General features: G+C 47.0%; 1 protein-coding gene across 1 annotated transcript in view; it reads right to left on the reverse strand.

The window, feature by feature from the left end:
* The window catches only part of Il16 (interleukin 16), a 130381-nt gene that overhangs the window by 7496 nt on the left and 102519 nt on the right, over positions 1–20366 (reverse strand). The window contains exons 8-15 of the mRNA XM_028774636.1: positions 20036–20252; positions 17226–17343; positions 13979–14111; positions 10582–10669; positions 8290–8777; positions 4323–4467; positions 950–2033; positions 88–256 (exon numbers count right to left, since the gene is read on the reverse strand). Coding sequence (XP_028630469.1) covers positions 88–256; positions 950–2033; positions 4323–4467; positions 8290–8777; positions 10582–10669; positions 13979–14111; positions 17226–17343; positions 20036–20252 — 2442 coding nt within the window. The remainder of the gene's footprint in view (positions 1–87; positions 257–949; positions 2034–4322; positions 4468–8289; positions 8778–10581; positions 10670–13978; positions 14112–17225; positions 17344–20035; positions 20253–20366) is intronic.

Below are 20366 nucleotides of genomic sequence, written 5' to 3' on the forward strand. Positions count from 1 at the left end.
GAACTTCTTTAGTTATATCCCCTCTGGCTCAGCTACGATGACAAACAACAGCCTTTGTCACTGCAGATGTGCACCCAGGCAACCTACCTTCAATGTTGCCTCATCTAGGACTCTCACTTCCTCAATGAGTTTTTTCAGTTCTTCTGCACTCAGCAAGGAGATAACTGACTGGCCGGCCTGAGAAGAACAGTGGTTCCTGTCCTCGGTTTCCCCGGGCTCTGAGAGACCTTCCGAATATTCTCTCAGCTCTGAAAGGCTTTCACAAGCAGAGATAACACAGTGTGAAAAGCAAGATTCTTGATCAACTCCATCCCGCCAGGGGCTCTGTGAGCTGCAAGCTATTCGGGAACTCTGTTGTATATGACATATCCACTCTCAGCACCACAAACAGTAAATAAATCACAGCTGATTCAAGAGAGAAGACCCAGCCTTGCAGCAGAAGACCTCAGATCCCCTACTAACCCTCACATATGTGAAACTGGTCGCATCCACCTCCTGACTCTAGTTAAAGAGGGAACAGGATGTATAAGCCAGGACTCTGATCACAGAGTCAGAGGTTGAGCTGAAACAGAAGTAAATATCCTACTCCCTCCCAGGTCCTGGGCCCATGTGAAAAGCAAAACAGATTCCTACTAGAGAGTATCTCCTGGCCTCACCCTTAAGTCAAGAGTGGGCCTTTCTTTTGTCTCCTGTATCTTTGTGGGCAGTTTACCGGGGGCCTGGTAATATCCCCCACTTCCCATCCCAGCCAAAGTCGGCTGTTATGTAAAGTACTCCTTAACATGGAAGACAGAACTCCAATGCACATGTGCACGTACACACATGCACGTGCACGCAATGAGATGGAATGATTTTTTAAGCAGTGTGTCTGAGAAATGTTTAAGTGCTATATAATGTAAAATAGAAAGAGGGATACGCTGGAGAGATCAAGCAGGGCACAGATACTCACTTGAGAGAGAACCCTGTGTCAGAGGCCACGGCCTCACCAAACCCCTCTGCGGCTGTGCTGTTGTTGCAAGGTGACTTTGGAGACACCCTCTCCTTGGGGATGCAGGTGATCTGGCCACAAGAGACTGAAGATGGAAGGCACAGCAGGGATTTCATGACAGCAGAAGACAGCTGGCTGCTGATGGAATAAAGTTTACTGGCCTTCTCATCCAGCAGCTTTGTCTCGCAGGACTGGGTCCTGGTCAGGGGGAAGCTCCGTGCCCGCTGACTTGGCATCTTGAGGCCTGGTCCTTGAGTATCCTCAGTTTGTGTAGTCAACAGTCTCAAGAGGGGGTCTGGAGACAAAGCTTTTGGGCTGGGTCGCTGACCTGGGGGAGGAGACTCAGACACACCTGGGTCCCTGACCTCTGAGGAGTTAGGGAAGGTTGTGAACGTAGGCTCTACCTCTGTCTGCCTGTGCTTAGCAGTTGCTGTAGCCCCTTGACCCAGGAGACCAGAAAACCGCCCCCCATCTTGCTTTCCTGAAAGTTTGGTAGTCTCCCCAGAGCTGGGCTGCAGACTCAGTCTCTGGACTCCTCTATCTGGCAATTGTGAGGAGCCAAAGTTTTCAAAGGAACTGATTCTCTGCCTGATGGAGGAGGAGGCCTGAGACTGTGACCCTGGGGGGTCCCTAGAAACTGGTGTTGGCTGAATGGCTGAGGCTTCTTCTGGGGATCTTCTGGAGTCTGGGACACGATTCCTCAGACCTTTCAAGCTCTGCCGAAACCAAGCTGGCTTTGGGGCTACAGGGGGCCCCTTCTTCACAGTGCTGCCATCTGCTGACTTGTAAACTCTGGGAGCACCATTGGCAGTGTCCATTTTTGACAGGCCCCCCTCTGGGTGGCCCTGTGTCCCATCCTCTTCACCAAGGCTGGTGTTGGGCTGTAGTGGCATATGGCTATGGTTCTCACTCATGATAGGGCTAAATAAGTTTTTGATGCAGTCGGAAATTCTAACCCAAGGGTCTTCAGCGGTGGTATCAAAGCTATAGTCCATCCGCGCCTGTCTCTTCAGCAGTGGGTGTTTTCCTGGGGATGCTGGAGTCTCTGGTGAGCAGAAACAAAGCCAAACCTGAGCATTATACTCTGTTGGGGGATTTTCTTCCTAAATTCAAGTTACAGTGCTGAAGAGCTCAGGAACAGAGACAGTGAACGTGGTGGGCGCTGGTGCCAAGGGCTGTCACCTAACTGGGGGACCAACAGGCAAAACTGGAGAAACAGAGGAGAGTGCCATGACCATCTAAACATCTTAGAACTAGATGTGTTCCTTGAAAATATCTGCTGTCATTTGACAAGAAAGGACTCTAGCAGTCAAGAAGGATGAGTGGCCATGGTTGTCAGAGTCAGGTAAAACCCCATGTCACCTGACTTCTCACTCTAATGTCCTCTCCAACGTCTAAAATAGTCACACAAGTAATCTACCAAAAAAAAAAAAGAAAATGTAAAGTGAAAACAATACTTTTGCCTTTTAAACTTCCACATCACAAGTCTCAAGTTGGTCACCATATTTGGACTCTCTATGCATTTCAAAAGCAAGAAGAGTGGTTACGCCCACTGGTAGAGTGTTTAAAGCTTACTGGGGTTCCCTCATTTCATAGGCCTATCTCATACCTACGGACTTGCCTTTTTTTTTTTTGGAAATCACAAAGTCATGTGAGTATGACACTCTGTCCACACTCAGGTCATTGACCAGGTTGCTTGAAAAATACATTTCTCAATCAAAAGAATTGGTGAAACTGTTCCAAGGAGAGAAAGCTGTGGCACTGGCTTTGAACTTTGGCTGTACATTGGACTGAAGGATCCCTTTCTGGGTTCTGAGTTGATATGCATGGGCTATATCTTGGGCAATAAGGATGTGGTAAACCCCATGAGGAGTTTCATCATCCACTTTATGCCCATGATGTTCTCAGGCTGCCATGTCCACGGGACAACATGGCAGAAGCTTTCTCAGAATAAGATAACCTTAAACTGACATCTACCTGCATGGGTGGGAGAGACGCTGCACTCAACTCCCTTTCTGAGGAACAGAGAAGGTTGGTGCATGAGCCCTAGCAGTCAAAAGGGAAGTCACTGAGCCATTCTCTGTGTTCACCATGCCTCATCCTTCTCTGTGTACAACTAGGCTGCTTGGACTTCATTTTAAAGACAGTCTTTATATGAGAATGCACCCTCATATGCGGAACACTGCTTCCTCCTATGTCCTGTCACAGTGCCTAGCCTCAAGGGAAGTAGAACTCAGCTGATACCAAAGAGGACCCATGCATGATCATGAAGGCCTGGGTGGGTGCTAGTGACTATGGGACTTTAGCAAGGAAGTCTGGCCCTCTCAGCCTCTCTCTACATTTACAAAGTATTCAGCTGTAACTGGCTGATGTGGTAAGAATGAAAGAGTCCAAGGTTCTACAGGCAAGTCCTCTGTAAACATGGGTGTATCTTCAATAAGGTGACTAAGAGAAGGAAGTGTGGTCAGGTGGACTCTCTCCTTTGGTAGGGCACCTCTCTGGGTGTCTGGCTGAGATATCTAGATCATTCATAATGCCCTTAACTCTCCAGAGTCCTTCACATGCTTGGGGAATATGGTTTGTAGCCATCCTATTTAACCCTTTGTGACACTGGGAGCTCCTCAGGTCAGGAAGGGGTCTGAGGCATCCCTTCCTCCTTTATCCCTGGCAGCAAGCACAGCCTCACACATCTACCATTCACCGTGTGCTAGCTACAGTGAATCACATATTATGATTCTCTGGGGCCTTTAATATCTGCTCACTAGTGAATGAGCTGACAAAGGTAAAGTCCATTGCCCAGAATCACAGCTAACAATGGGTAAGCCCATTGTTCTTTCTAGTAAGCTGCTAAATAACCAAGATACCAGGTTGGGTTTACTGAAATACCACTTGGATCTACCATTACTATCCACCTCCTCGACCCGGTGACATTCAGCAAGCACTGCTCCGGCTTTTCCCTTGCTGCACTCTCAGATTTGGGCATAATGGATGAAACGTGACATCTTACTGACACTCAGCTGCTCAGAGTAGCTGGGCTATTATTATCTTTGGGCATCTGATCATTTAGACCCTCAGGAATAGCCCACATTCCCAACACCAACACCCCAGAATCACTGCTTCAACCAGGAAGCGTATTTATCACTCTAAAGAATACTTCCACTGTCCTCTTGCTCATGCACTTCAGGACGCCTCACTGTCCACCAACCCCAGTCACAGGCTGCATCCACTGTACCCATGCAAAACACTGACCTCACACCAAACTCTACCTTCTACTTGATCCATAGAACTTTCTCCAGAAAGATCTTCCTTCTGGAAGATCCCTATGGTGGCTCACCTGGGCTGGCACTCCTCCTTGGCTCTCCATCTGTGGAGGATGAAGTCTGCGTGCTGGCTGCAGGTCCTGGGCAGCAGGCAGCGGTGCAGGGGGTTCTCCCTGCAGTGTCTTCCTGTAGCAGCAGCGGCAGCAGCTCTCTGGTTTCCTGTGGTGTAAACAGGAAGCCAGACTGTGTCAAAACGGTAGTCTACAGCTGCGAGAAGGCAAAGCACTCTTTGATTAGGTCTTGAAAGTGAATACTCAGACACCTTTAGAGGGAAACTCACAGCAGCCATGAGAAAGGGGTCTCTACTCTCCTGGGAGGTTGCTGTACAGCTAACTCCTCTTAGATGCTCCAGGTATGCCTAGGCTTCCACTGACCTGTTGTGTCCAATAAGGCCATGCATCATAGACACAGAAAATTACCGGCTGTCTGTGATGGGCATAAGAGGTGGGGATAAGAAATGTGCTGGCCCATTTTTGCGTAAAATAGCATGTTGGCCAACTATCTGACCCAGGGAGGTACACACAGGGGCCAAAGGAACTGTCTTCTAGTGTTGCCTAAGTTAAGACCCTAAGCCCCCTCAGAAGAAAAGCATGTCCATTGCTTGCCTCACTGGTTTTAAGTTCTTTAAATTACATTAGTCATTGTTTATTTATTGTGTTCACAGTACAAACCTAAGTATCAGAGGACAATGTATAGGAATCGCTTCTTCTACCACATGAGAACTGAACTCAAATCATCAAACTTGGCAACAAGCACAATTACCCATTGAGCCTTCTTGCCAGACCCAATTTTAATTTCGTTTGAGGCAAGGTCTTATGTATCCTAAGCTAGCTTCAAGCTCTTGGTGTAGCCAAGAATGTCCCAAGGGCATGGATTCAAGCCTTGTACCGCCACACTGTTTTATATGGTATTGGAAGTCAAATCCAGGCTTCTTTTCTACTAGAAAAACACTCTACCAACTGAGTTCCACACTGAGATTTCCCAGCTTAGTGCCTAATCAGCACTCAACTTCTGGCTTCCTTCTGCAGCACCTAGGGTGACACCATAAATTTATTGCAGAATGTTTTCCCTCTGGAGAGGGCTGCCACCTTAGAATTCTCCTTAAAACAGCCCTGTGAGGAGCTGGACCTCCATCTAGTATTTAGGTACAGTAACCACAAAGCCTGAGTGAGCTTCAGGGGCCAGAAGCACAGAGTCAGCAGAAGGCATGTTGAACCTCAGTAGCACAGAAGCCTTGCTAGAGAAATGCTTTGCATCTGGTTCTGGAGCAAAGCTGAGACTTTTCTAGGCAACCAAGCATGATAGCAGGCATGGTGTCCTCTAGAAGAAAAGGCAAAGCCAGGGCCCATATAAATGAGACTTTTGATGTGTGTGTGTGTGTGTGTGTGTGTGTGTGTGTGTGTGTTTCTACACAGAATTTACTCAGGCAAATGTTTCCTGACTCGGCACTTGGTGAATGAGGGGAGAGGGAGGAGGTGAGGCGAGAAGATGAGAAGATGAGAGATGGGGACTCAGCAGAGAAGACAAAATCAATTTCTTAAATGTGAGTGTCATTGTGAGACAGTGTGAATGCCCACAGAGCCCCCACAGAGGCCATAGCGGGCATCAGATCCACAGGAACTGGAATTACAAGCAATTATTAGCCTCTGTGTAGGTATTGGGAATGGAGCTTGGATCCTTTAGAAGAGCAGCCAGTGCTCTTGAGTCATCTCTCCAGGTCCATGGGAACTATCTTGAAGGTCATTTGGGTACAGGAAATTGGGTTGCTTTCAGTTACATTAAATGTGAAATACGTTATACATATCTGGTTGAGAAGGGTCTTAGGACTCTAGAGAGAAAAAGCTACAGGCAGAAACAAGAGAAGAAGGTAGGAGAAAAGAAGGGGAGAGGGAGAAAAGGGAGAGAGAAGAGGAATTGAAAATGGAACCACGGACAGTAAGATCTATTGAGACAGGTCCAGGAGTGGCCAAGGATGTGTTAAGAATGGTGTAGAAGGGTAATTGCTTCCTGTTTTCTGTCAGACTAGAACCCTGTCTTTGTGATTTCTCTGCCAGCACAACAATGCTCTGTTGGTTGTGTGAATAAGTTACATAAGGGTCTGCTGGCCACGTGGGACGATGCAGAGAAGACAAAAGAGTAGCCACAGAATGGCCTTTGTGTTAATGTTGACTGTGTTGCTAGTGTGGGCAGGGAAAGAAGCCAAAGGCAAGACAGATTGCTCAAGATATGGGATGCTAAACCAAGAAAGCAGAGAGACAGAGATAGAAATAGAGACAGAGACAGAGAGACTGACAGGCAAAGAGTGTGTGTGCGTGCTCGCACGTACATGTGTTTATATGTGTCTGTGTGCTCTCTTAAGCACATTGGCTCCTTGCCTGGCCTTCTCTACAGAACACCTGCTTCCTCCCCTGGCTGTCTTACTTGGCAATGCTCTCTGCCCTACATGTGGCCCCACCCAATCAGGAAGCCATGGAGACTCATCAAGGCACCTGTTCTCCTTTCCTAGATCTGCAGAAGGAAAGCAAGATGTTTAACCTTTCATCATCCTCTTTCTGATTTCCCTTCTAGACTCAGTCTCAGGCCCAGAAGCAATGAAGTATTTGCTGAAGGAGGAGTCAGGAAAGCACATCCATAGTATAGTCTGCCCTCCCTGGTTGCTACTCAGCTCCACCCCTTCAGCTGCATGAAAGTCTGTACTTCCTGTTTGGTAACAGCTCCTCCTTCACTGTGTCTTCAGCAGGGAACTCAAGAATTTCCTTCCCCAACCACCTCATTGAAGCTTGTCAATATGCAGTTTGGTTTCTTCTAGGGGATTTCCAGAGGCCTTACTTTACCCGTAGCCACCCTCGCTGCACCCCTCAGCAATGCATGCTTAAGTAAATTCCTCTTCTGTATAACTGGGATTCTCATCCTTGGACCCTGGGAAGGATGAACTAAAAGAATATGCATGAGCATATCTAGCAGAATCCCTACGGTGGTTTGAGTAGGAATAGCCCTCAGAGCCATATGTTTAAATGCTTGGCCCATAGGGAATGGCACTATTAGGACGTGTGGCTTTTGGGGGGGGGGTAGTTGTGGCTTTGTTGGAGGAAGTGTGTCACTGAGGAGGCGGGCTTTGAAGTCTCATATGCTCAAGCTATGCCCAGTGTGGCAGTCTCCTTCTTCTGCCTGCAGAGCAAGATGTAGAACAAAGCTCCTTCTCCAGAACCATCTCTGCCTACCTGGTGCCATGTTTTCCACAATGACAGGAATAGACTAAACCTCTGAAACTGTAAGCCAGCTCTAATTAAATGTTGTCCTTTATAAGAGTTGCTGTGGTCATGGTGTCTCTTCACAGCAATAGAAACTCTAACTAAAATAGTGTCCTTTGCTAAAAGCACTCAAGTTTCAGCAGCTGCCTTCCTGTCTATCCACCATCCTTGAGGAGTAAGGATAGAGAAAGGTCTTGACAGGGTGATGGGGAAATAACCACTTCCAAGAAAAGGCATGGTGCTGGAGCCTGCTATATACTGAAGGGAAGATGTAAGTCTCACAACAGCCTGTAGAGGGAGCCACTCAAAAAGCACAAAGTAGCAGCTAAGGACAGCTAGACTTAGAGAGGATGGTTTCCCCAGTCTCCCCACCTACAGGAGGCAAAGTTAATTTCTCACGAACGTCCCATACTCCGACCAGCAATCATCCTCCCTCTCTTCAGTTATTTAGGTGACTACTTGTGGTAAGCAGAGCATCTCAGATTCCTGGGCTCAGCCTGAACCACTGACGCGTGAGCCATGTGACCCATGAGTGTTACTGCCAACAGCTGTCAGTCCTGGAACTTCCGTTTGGGTTCTGCGAAGCTTCGTATGTCTCTGCACAGTGGGCTTAAAGAGAGCGCTTCTCTATGCCAGAGTACAGGAAACCTGTAGACATATCTAATGCTCAAGGGCAGCTGTGCTGTGCATGTTGCGGGGGACACACGTCCCACTGCGCACACCCTCCTACCTGGCTGCAGGTGGGCAAGGTGTGCCCAGAAGGGTCTGTGACCTTCTCTTTCTCCTCCAGTTTCTTCTGTGGCTCGCTGTCATTTTTAAAGTATTTTCTGGGTGGAGGCTTGGGTTTGGAGGATGTCGGCTTTCTCACCAAAATCTCAAAAGATTTCTTCAGCCTCAGTGGTGGGTGGCTGTCTCTTTCCAAGCTCTCAGGAAGGGGTGGGCTCTCCTGATGAGGCCTGGGTGGGACCCCTGGGCACGGCTCTTGCTCCTCCCCTGGGGGCAGGCTGGGACTGTGTGTGCTGCCTTCCCTCTCAGAAGGCTGTGGCTCCGCACCTGCACTGCAGGGACTTCCCCCTGGTGACCCAGACATGTAGCTGCTGTCACTGCTGGATCGGACCATGATCTTCTGGGCCCTTCGATGTGGAGGCGCTGAGTGCTTCTCACGTTCTTTCTCCAAGGTGGGCCGCCCATGCCAGCTGCTCTCCAGCCTTTTGACACCTGCATGGCAAGCATAAAGAAACATCCTAGCTGAGCCTCAAAATACCAGACTAGAGGACTGCAGGCATCACCCTGTACACCCCACTGCTCAGTGGAAGACTTGGAGCCTGGGCAGCCTTGGGTTCAGACTACAATGACTTTTACTTTGAGTCGAGAACGTCATTCAACCTTTCTGAGCCTGCATGTAACAGCCACAGAGAGCCACCATTCACACCACACAGCAATACTATTCACGCGAGAGCTCGGTCTCCCAGCTGTGGGAAGACTGGTGACCAGCTTCTAGTTGTGAGCCTCTCCAAGGCTTTGCAGCTACAGAGAGCTACCATGCCAAAGTGGGGGGATGTCTTTCAGGGTCTGGTGGAGGTGAGGGCAGTTTATACAGATCTACCCATTCCTGCCAACTCATTCTGACTTGAGTGGGTCATGCTTGCGGCAGAGCCCCAGCACTGTCTGACGTCAGTTCCACTAAGCTCTACTCCTCTGTTAAACTCCCTTCTACAGGAGCTGATCCAATCCCAAAAGACATCTTACATGCTGCACTCTACCTGGGATGAGCCTAACACTCCACTTCTGTGTGTGTGAAAGGAGAGGCAATTCTACCACTGCTAAGTTCTCTTTGAAGTTCAAGAAAGAAAGAAAACATTTGGAGGCACTTTGAACCTTCCACTTGAAGAGGTACCATCTTCTTCCAACAAAAGAAGAGCAACCACAGCCCACACCCGATGGTTTTCTGGACACTGGCATCTCCACATCTCTAAGATGCTGGTTGTTTTCTAGTGACAAATAGTCACAGGTACCCCTTTTCCTGAAGCTGCGACTCAAGGCACTGGGAGCTGCAGAGACCTAGCGACTTTTGGATTCATTCAGTGGAACTAGGGGAGCCTAAGGGACTCTGATGAGAAAACACCAAAGCCCGTGGGATTCCAATCCAAACACATTTTAAAGGAAAAGCTTTTGTTTTATCTCAGACACAGAATAACACATCTTTATTTGAGAGACCTAAGTCACTGAAGGAAGGCATAAAAGCTAACATTCCCCTGCATCTGATCACCTTCTCCTCTGCTGCTATCAACAGCAGCGACAGTGTTGGGGATGGGAGGGGTTCCCTGTCACTCCCCTGCGCTTCTGTACATATGGGATACCTGGAGCCCTGAGTAGGACATGGTAGAAATAAAACGGGGCCCTGCCATTTCCTCTGAATATTTTCCACATACTTCAACTTCCTTGCCAACATCAGGTTGTACTAGCATATGGATGTCCCAAAGTGACCTGGCTAATGTCCAAAGGCTAAGCACAGGAACCACTTAGCAAACCAGGTCCCTGACCAGCTTCCCCATGTACTGGTCACATAACTTTGGCAAAGAGCCTTCCAGAGCCTTGCTTGTTCTGATAATATGTACATAAAATTAGATGTGAGGATGTGGTGAAATAATACATTACATTAAGATTAATTAGCAATTACCAGTACCTTTTATTACAGAATAGGGATTGCAAATTTGAAGCCTATAGGAGCACTATCTGGGCAAGGCCTACAGATGCATCTAGCAGACAATGAAAGGGTCAAAAATGACTGCAGAGCACCTGCCACATTTAAATTTGCCCACACAGGGGAAAACAACAAAAAAAAAAACCAGTGAGCCAAATTTCACTGGCGGGCTCCTGTCTTTCAACTATCATGCAGTGCCAAGTGTGCTCACCATGACTGCGCTCATGGTGCTGAGGTAGAGGGTGGGTTAATGGCCAAACCCCAAGCTTTCTTTCTAAGGAGACAAAGTTTCTCAAGTAAACTCACCACTTCTCTTACCTTCCAAGCTCCACTGGTGCCTGTCCTTCCCAAACTTGACACCTTCCACAGCCTGAGCCACAGCTTCCTTGAGTTGCTGTTCAGAAACCTGGAAAACATCCATGACCAGCTCAAGCGAGAAGGGAAGGCAGGTGCAGCAGATTCTCTCCACTCTGCAAGAGCTGACATATCAGCTTCCGGAAGTGCCCTGGACAACACCCCACCCCACAGGGTCTTCCTGGTGTCGATCAGTGTCCATCAATAAAGGTGTCACCAGCAATCACCTCGGTTCTCCCTCCAACCTTCTTCTCACCACTGCAAAACTCCCAGCACCCACCTGGTGGCTAACAATTGTTTATAACTGTAGTATCAAGGAATATGACACCCGCATTTGGTGCCCTTGTGTACTGCATGAACGCAGTGCACAGACAGAAGCAAGCAAACGCCTGTACACATAAAGTAAAAAACAAACAGTCAAATGTGAGTCTAGGAGTCAAACAGACTTTTACCCCATCCCAGTTTCTTCATAGATTAGACACATACACTAAGACACACAGCTTAACCTTCTAAATCTCAATTTCTTGTTCTGTAAACTATAACAATAAAACCTTCACCGTCTGGAAAGAAGGTATTTTACAAAATAAATTACTGGTGATATGGTAAACAAAAGATAAAAAAAATGATAAATAAACCTCCTAGCCTGAAGAGATGAGTCAGAAGTTAATAGCACATTCTACTCTTGTAAAGACTTCAGTTCCCAGCAACCATGCAGGGTGACTCACAACTGCCTGCAGTGATTCCAATACTCCTGGCCTCTGAGGCACTTGCACTCCCATGCACACACCCACACACAGATACATACACACACATGTAATTTTAAACAGTAAAATAAATGATAAAAAAGTAGTTAACATCAAATTTTTAAGGTATGCATTCTAAGACATAGTCAACAAACTGAAAAGACAACTCTCAAATGAAAAAAAATGCTTACAAATCATATATCTAGTGAAGATATAAAACCCAGACAATAAGGAACAGTAACAAAAAACCAAAATTCATTTAAAAAAAAAAATAAGCAAAAGACTCGGGTAGACATTTCTCCAGAGAAGATATACAGATGGTCAAGAAACATGTGAAAAATGTTCGATTGCACTAACCCTGAACAAAAATCTCAATCACACCCATGAGGGCAGCTACTCAAACAGACAAACAAACAAAAACAGAAAAGAATAAATCTTGGGTCCAGAGAAAGGCCTCTGTGGTTCAAAAAGCTTACTGCTCTTTCAGAGGACCTGGGTTTGATTCCCAAACTCACAGTGAACACGTCCAGGGCATTCCGTGCCCTCTTCTGGCCTTTCCAGGCACTGCATTCATACACACACACACACACACACACACACACCACATAAAAATAAAATAACAAGTCTTGGCAAGGGCACAGAGAAATGAGAATTCTTGTGTCCTGTTAATGAGGATGTGAAGTGGTTCAGTGTCTATGGAAGACAGTATAGAAAGTCCTTAAATAATTAAAATAGAATTATCAGAGGAGCCACATCTGAGCATATGCACAAAAGACAAATAAATAAGCAAACAAATACCAGGTGGCTCATGCCTCTAATCCCAGTACTCAGGAGCATGAGACACCAAAAGTATAAGCTTGCTTCAAGTTTGAGGTCAGCTTGAGCTACATGGTGTCAGGACAGTGTTAACTACAGCATGTGAGACTCTGGTCTCAAATCAACAAGAACTGAAAAGATATCACAAAGCCATGTGTATACCTCATGTTCTTTTTTTTTTTCTATTATTACAATAGTCCATCGTAGAAACAAGTAACTCTCCATTGAAAGCTGGGTGCCAAAAGAAATGGCAGCACATGCATACAAGGGGAGCATTAGCCAGCCTTAGAGAGGAAGGTATATGGCACAGGTTGTGGCTTAGATAAACAGTGAGAGTGAAAAGCTAAATGCCCTAAGGCTGTAACAAAAGAACAAATGAGTCATGGTTGTGCTTATAGGAGGTATGGAGGCAAAACATACCAAGTGATTACTAAGAACCCTGTGGAGGGAATTTTTTCATGGGTAGAATTCAGTTTCTCGAGACAAAAACGTGGTGGTGGTTGCATAACTGTGTTGGTGACCTTCATACCACTGAACTACACCCCTGACTGCCTGCTTCACTGGCTAATAAGCTGTCCTGAAGACAACTGTTTCGTAGCTTCCTTTTCCTTTCAAGCCTCCATTTTGTCATCTGTGAGTTGGAGTGGGGAACAACACAATAGCTTTAGAGCTTGGCAATCCCAACAATCCCAACCAATTCACACGGAGGAAACAGTGAATAAACAGTGGGCATGGCTGTCACCAGGTCACCTAAGGTGGTCTCACCTACCTTGGCATGGCGTCAAGTCTCAAGCCTAGGTCTAGCCTGGAACTCACAGAAGCATCAGCCCTCAGAGTTGCTGGCTATGGAGTGTCTCTATCTTGACATCCCAGAGACATCTAAGCCCCATCATGTTACCCCCAACTCCTAGGTCATTCTGTCCTATTCCAATCCCTTAGTCATAGTCTGTCTCTTAGCCCAGAGCTAAGGAGCGAGGAGCCACTATGGCTTCTCATTCCTTCTTCTCTTGTCTCTGCCCATGCCTTCTGTGTAGCTCAAGACCTAACCGTCTATTCCTTTCTTCAAAAGATTCTATACTCTACCCTGTTCAAAGGTTGGAACAATAAAATATGAATCTATTGCATCTAGAGCTAATGGCCTATAGCTCCTCACTGGATCCAGAAAAGAACACAGATCCATCAGCAGTGTGAAAACACTTGTACAATTCCAGCCAACATCAGTTCTCACTCTTGCCTGGTCCACAAAACCTGCCATCCACTTACTAGCTATGGCTCATCCCTTCAGACTCTGACTTTGAACTTTGTGCTCCCACTTACTAGAGTGATTTTCTGCAAGCTCTGTCTAGAGAAACCTAACCTCTGTGACCTGTGGTTTATTGAGGCCTCCTCTCCTGTGTAGTGTCTTTATTGAGGCCATGAGCTTATTCTGGGCTCCAGACTATAAATTTGCTCGCCCCTGAATCTTCATGGCTGAGATCCATATATTTTCACTGAGAGTGCCCACCAGATGCACACACAAATAGATCTCTTGCACTTGCTACATGGGACTCTGGGTTTGTCTTCCTGTCCCGAAACTTGTAACTCAGCTATAAAATTTTCCTAAGTGGATATTGTTTCTACTGTGTAGGAGTTTGTCAGTAGGTCCCTGCTGCAGAGATTTGTTCCCACAGAAAGTCTGAAAGAGTTTGGAGGAGTACATGTCAAACCCCAGTCAGCATTGTCTCTGTTTCCATCAAGTTCTTGCACTGACTTTCATACTAAATGAATGAGCCTGGACAGAGAAAAGCCCAATGACACATTACCTGTGGGTCCGGATGTCGGCTTACGATGATGGGAACTGGGCCAGGGTCACAGTGGCTCAAGATTGTGTAGACTTCATTGAGGGTCATGCAGTGCACTGGAGAATCATTGATTTCCACAATCTCATCACCACACCTGCAAAAGCACCCACAGGAGCCTCAAAAATACTAACAACTATGCCAGAAAGAAGGTCACCTCCCAGGAACCCACTCCTTGCCAGGCAGTTCATAACATCTCAGTGAATAGACTTTCTTTATTACTTGAACAGAATTCAAAACAGGGTTTGTCAATGCAGCAATCCACTCCTGTCACTATGGACCATCCAGGCCAGTGTTTCACATCCAGAGCAGTCAACATAGACAGCAGTTCACCTGTTACTCTCCCCTCCTTCTTCCATTGACCTGATCAAGATGGAGGTCATGGTTTACCCTCTCTAGCTGACCAGCCACAACATAATTCATCACATCCTAGGCCTTACTGTCCTCAGAAGTAGAGTTTTCTGGAGGAAGGACTGGGCAGCATGTGCTAAACGTAAAGAAATCACCGAGGAAGGATGCAACAGAGGTCCTTGCAAAGAGAAGCAAGAACAGCAGCCAAGGGAACTTACTTTAGTTCCAAGATGGGTGTTGCTGGTACTGGTAACTGCTGTGATTTAGAATGGTACCCTCTGAAGGTCTTTGCACTGAAGGCTTAATCCTCTATGGGCACTATTGAGAGGTGGTGAAACTTAGGAGCCAGGGCCCAGAGTAAGCCCTCTGGTTACTGGGGATTTGTCTTTGCAGGGACCACTCTGATTCTGTTCTTGCCTCTCTGTTAGCATTCCAGACAAGAGGTGAATACTTTGTTCTGTCTCCTCTCCCTGTCATAAAGTGTTTCCTCATCACAGGCCCACATGCAGTGGGACTGGTCAGACACACATGGATTTTCCAGAACTGTGAGCCAAAATAAACCTTTCTTCTTATAAGTTGATTGCCTCAGATATTCACTACAGTAATAGACGTCTGGTTAACACAATCACTGAAACGGAAAAAGAACAGAGGTGGAAAAGACAGGATTGTATCATATTGTTGAAAATTATCCCGGCTAGTCCTATGGCAACTTGGCACAAGCTTCACTCATCCAGAAGGAAGGAGTCTCAATTGAGAAAATGCCTCCAGAATATTACGTTATAGGCAAACCTAAAGAGCATCTTCTTAATTAGTGACTAATGTGGGGAGACCAAGCTCATTGCAAGTGGTGCTGCTCCTGGGCTGGTGGTCCTGGTTCTGTAAGAATCAGGCTGAGTAGACCAGTAAGCACCATGGCCTCCTCCATGGCCTCTGAATCAGGTCCTGCATCCAGTTTCCTGATTTTCTTGAGTTCCTGTCCTGACTTCCTTCAATGGTGACCAGTAATGTGGAAGTATAAGTCAAATAAACCCTCTCTTCTCCATGATACTTTTGGTCATGGTGTTTCATCATAGCAATAGTAAGCCCAACTAAGACATGACCCAACTCCTTCCACTGTCACCAATGGAAAAAAGGGCACAAATGGTGAAATGACTTTCCTGTTACAACCTATATTGGGGAGGGACACTTTTCTGTAAAGGTCCAAGAGTAAATGTTTTGTTTTGCGAGACACGCTGTCTGTGTGACAAATGTTCAACTCTGTCATTTTAGGTGACAGTTGCAGCCATAGACAGCAAACAAGAACAGTGCATGACTGTGTTCAAATAAAACTTTAGGGGAAATGAAGGAAATTGGTAGTTGTTTTCAAGTTACCAGCTGGGTTGGAATGAGAACTTGAGTCTCCTGACTTTGCATCCCCAGCTTCCTCCTGTGTTTCTTATCTTGCCAAAACGATTCACATTCTCTAGATGTGTATTTTTAATAGATTTTTGGATTTTGAATAATTGAAGACTCCTGCCATGCAACACGAATAGTCCCTACCCCACGGTGGGTCTCTGATAGGGGCAGAAGAGATAAAACAATCACCCTAACTCTGAACTTGGGTCTGCCAACCCTTCAACAAGGTGCCCTGATTCAGCCCTGCAGCTGAGCCCCTATGTCTGCAACGGTGTCCCAAGCACAGTAGCAGTGGTTCTCCTGTAGATGGCAGCACAGATCTATTCCTAGCTCAGCACCTCTATCCTGACCATCACACTGGGGGAAAAAAAATGAAAAACAGGACAAAACCTTCCTGCTTAGCAAAAGTGTGTCCTAGCAACAGATGCATTTATACCAATGGCAGCTGTTAGAATAGCTGCAAAAGTATTGTGATATGCTAAACTAAGATAAATTTCTACCCAATCAGATCACTTACTGATTGCAGAAGTTCTTTTGTAGAGAGGTATCTATCTAAAACTGTTTTGCTTCTCTCATTAAAAACATGCATGCACACAGCTGGTTTGCTTAAAACACTTCTGTTTGCATGTAAAGCTCACAGGTAAACCTCAGAGTTGCCCATTTGTCTGTTGAATCTGAGTTAAAATATACTTCCTTTTTATTTGCCCTTGCAGCCTGACATTCTCAGAAGTCATGTTCCTTTAACTGTTACATGCACACAGACTTCTTAGGAATCAGTAACACTGGACTTAGCAGCTCTGGTGTAGGGCTGTGAAGACTGTGTATCCCTCTGTTGAGGTTTAGTCTGCTGCTACATACTGGCCCTCAAGATCTGGTTGCCCCTGTCTAGGAGATTCTCATGTGTACCAAGTGATGTTCTGTCACCTTGCCCCCTAAATTATCCCTGAGTGGTCAATAAAGATGTCTACAGCCTGTAGCTGTGCAGAAGAGAGATAGGCAGGGTTTGGGTTCCCAGGCTTGGGGGTCTGAGGCAGAGACCACCAGGTGGAAAGGAGAAGAGAAGGGATGAGGATGCCATGTGGTAGGTGGGTTGTGAGAGCACAGCCACGAAGGACAGCCAGTTGTAGTAAGAGCAGCCCAGGTAGAACAGGCCAAGTGATATCTTGGGACTGTTAATAGGAAATAGACAAAACAGCTTAGAGCCCAGTTCTAGTGCTTTTTAAGGCTTGTTATAAACGTAACGGTTTTGTGTCTTATATTAGGGAAGAAAATAATCTAAGGTGGGGTTGAAAACACATAAGTTGTATTTACCACACCAGGTGATTGACATGCAGCTGCTGGGGGCATAACTGAATTAAGTCTGAATCATTTGCCGTGTCTCCTGAGATCAACCCAAGATACTCCTAAAGGATGTCTTCCATGCTGTAAGCCAAGGGTCTAATCAGAAAGAGAAATGAGGACTCACCTCAGCCGTCCATCGAGATGTGCCACGGATCCTGGTGACAGTGTGTGAACAAAGATGCCTGAGATGCACTGGAAGTAGGGGATGCTGCACAGACCAATCCCAAGGCCAACACCTGCCTCTGGAATGCAAAATGGAGGAAGAGTGGAAGGTGTGAGCTTCCCTGGGATGGGGGACTAGCCTATTAGGTGCCTCTGACCCCTGACATCCTGGGTTAGTCAAGTGTCCTGGTCATGACATTCATTCCACCCCTGTGTGTGCAGTGTCACTATGCACAGGGGCCATTTAAGGACCAAGTGATGGCTGAAGGAGGCAGTGAGGAGGGGGTGTAGTAAGGTCAAGTGGAGAAACACTAGGAAGTGAGAGAGGGTAGACTGTGGGCAGGGGATAGAGGAATGTAAGCCAGAGGAAGCAGGAAGAGGGGAGGAGACAGTGATCTCTACAGGAAACTCGTGAGGATGTGTTAGAGAGTGACAGCAGCACACCCCTTTAGGGACTACACTTAGTGTAAGCCATGGATGACAATAAAGAGCCAGGGTGAGGAGATGGAACTGAGAATGGGCTAGCAGAAACAGCCCAGGCATAGGCTGGAGGCTGGAAGGAGTGCACCATGTTGGAGTAGGATCAGAAAGGCCAATGTGGGGAGATGGACCCAGAGGGCATGGGTCCCAGGCAAACAGGAATGCAGGATGCAGAGAGAGATGAGGTGTCACAGGGCAGGGATCAAGGGCCAGACTCAATAGGCTTTGTATGCACAGGTATATAAAAACAAACTGTTTGAGAAGAGATCTATTGGGCAGTCAGGCATGATTTAACTTCTGTCTTTAGTAATATGCCTGGCTTTACGAGGAGAGATAACTATGGAAGGTTAAGAATGGAAGAGCAACGGTGATTGGAGAGGTCCAGGAGGTAAAGAGAGCAGCAGAGCTGAAACAGGAGTGCATGGAATATATTCCAAAGGGACAGAATACAAGGATCGGATGGAGAAAATCTCTCTAAGGCAGTCTTGAACCCAGGGACTGGTGGGTGACCGGCTGCTTTCAAACAAGAACCAGACCTATGAAGTCCTGCTCTACAGGCACCCATGGTGTCTACCAAGGTGGCTGAGAAGATGTGAGAGGAAAAGATGGTTGCATGGGGAACATGGGTCCCAGGCAAACAGGAATGCAGGTGATGTTAGGGCCATGGGGACTTCCAGCATGGCAGGGGACACAGAGGGTTTGCTAGATTGGAAAGGCCTTAGAAATAAAATATGGTGGCTAAGAAGGACCAAATGGAAGGTCCACTGAATAAGGAGAAAGATCCTCCTTTGGGTTTTCCTTAGGCACACATAGCTTAGAAAAGGTGTTTTCACCTTTTGATGTTCATTCTCCCGACAGCACCAAGAGGGATGGCTGTTGTGGGGTCATTGTTATTAAGGTGAACAATATGGGTTGTGACATGCACTGTGAACAGAGATCAAAGTCGATCCTGGCATCCAGGTCTCTTAATCGGTGCAAGAGCTCTTTGGCCCAATTGGCATCTGACACCTGTGAGTCCTTGAGGCTCACTCCAAGCAATGCTGAAACAATCTGTGGGAGCAGAGGCTATAATGGTTGCTTAAAGCAACTCAGCACTGGTTCTAGTGCAGGCCAGCAGGGGAAGCACCACACTGAGGCTGTGCCTCACCCACACATCATTCACCACGGGAGCCCTATTGACAGTGCACAAAGACAGACCTATGGCCACCGAGTATTTGTGCCAGAGATGCCTGAAGGCTCAGCAAGCTTGTGGTCCAGCAGAGGCACTGAGACATGCATCGGGCAAGGGATCCATTGCCTGGTCCTGGACCCCATTCCCACACCCATCACTCCACACTCAACCCTTCCTCTGGTTTCCCAGCCTCTGCTTTGACTCCCTTTCCTTCCTCTTCATCTTTCAATCCCCACCCCCCTTCTACTTGCCTACCTTGCACCAGCCATATTGGCCTTCCCTCCGTCCCCAGAATGCTTGCTTATCACTGTGCTTGGAGACAAGCTCTGCACCTAACAGTGTCCCTTGTCCTTCTGGTCTCTGTTCAGCTCCACTTTAGCAGAGCAGGCCTCTAGAGCCTTCTAGAATTCACTGTCCATCTGGGCAGAGTGAATGGCTGTGGATCTCTGAATGTTATCTAGATAAAGAACTTTGGATCTCTTGCAGAAGAAAGAAAATGGGCCCAGAGGGTCAGTGAGCTGCTCAAGGTCTCAGGATATTAGCTGCAGAGTCCAGGACCCGATCCATTTTGGTGTGTGTGTGTGTGTGTGTGTGTGTGTGTGTGTGTGTGTGTGTTTATTTCTCTGTTATGTGCTTGCTAACCATCTCATCAAAATACATTGTCTGGGTTTAGATGGCACAAACAAGCTTCTAGAAACAGGATGAGGAGCCTGTGAGATATGGCTCAGCTGCCAGAGATAGCTGTCCCTAAGCTTGATGAACTGAGTTCAATCATTAGAACCCATGTGGTGGAAGGAGAGAATTAACTCCCACTAGCTGTTCTCTGTGTGGGATGTGCACATGTAGGTACACAGATTCATACTAGTAAGAGGGGAGGAAGGGGAGGAAGAAGAAAGAAGAAAGGAAGGAAGAAAAGAAGGAAGGAAGGAAGGAAGGAGGGAAGGAGGGAAGGAGGGAAGGAGGGAAGGAGAGAGGGAGGAAGGAAGGAAGGGACCTGATCTCAAGCCCAGCTGGATAAAGGCATAACATCTGTTAGTCAGTGTCATTCTGTGATGTTTCCATATGATGGAGCCCTGGGCAGCTCTGACACAGATGGGCAAAAACTGGCACCGTACTCCTACCTTTCTTCAGAGACACCTCCACCATGATTCTGTAGTTGGGTTTGGCAGTGCTGGCAGGAGACGCTGGACTTTCCAAGGAGAAGGGGCTGCTGTCCTGGGCACCACATGTGCTGGAGCTCAGGGAGCGGCACAGAGGGGGTGACAGGTGACTGCATAACGAAGGAGGTGTTGTCAGGCGGGTCCTCACTGTCAGAGTCAGCAGCCCCTTCTTGGCTTGCTGGAAAAGAGTGACAGTATCGGGAGCAGTTCCCAGACAGGTGAAGAACACACACTCAATAACAATGGTAGATGCTCCCCAAGGAAACGTAGGTGTGTGTGCATGGGTAATATA

Source organism: Grammomys surdaster, unplaced genomic scaffold (assembly GCF_004785775.1).
Source record: "Grammomys surdaster isolate TR1022 unplaced genomic scaffold, NIH_TR_1.0 242, whole genome shotgun sequence".
Lineage (NCBI taxonomy): Eukaryota > Metazoa > Chordata > Mammalia > Rodentia > Muridae > Grammomys > Grammomys surdaster.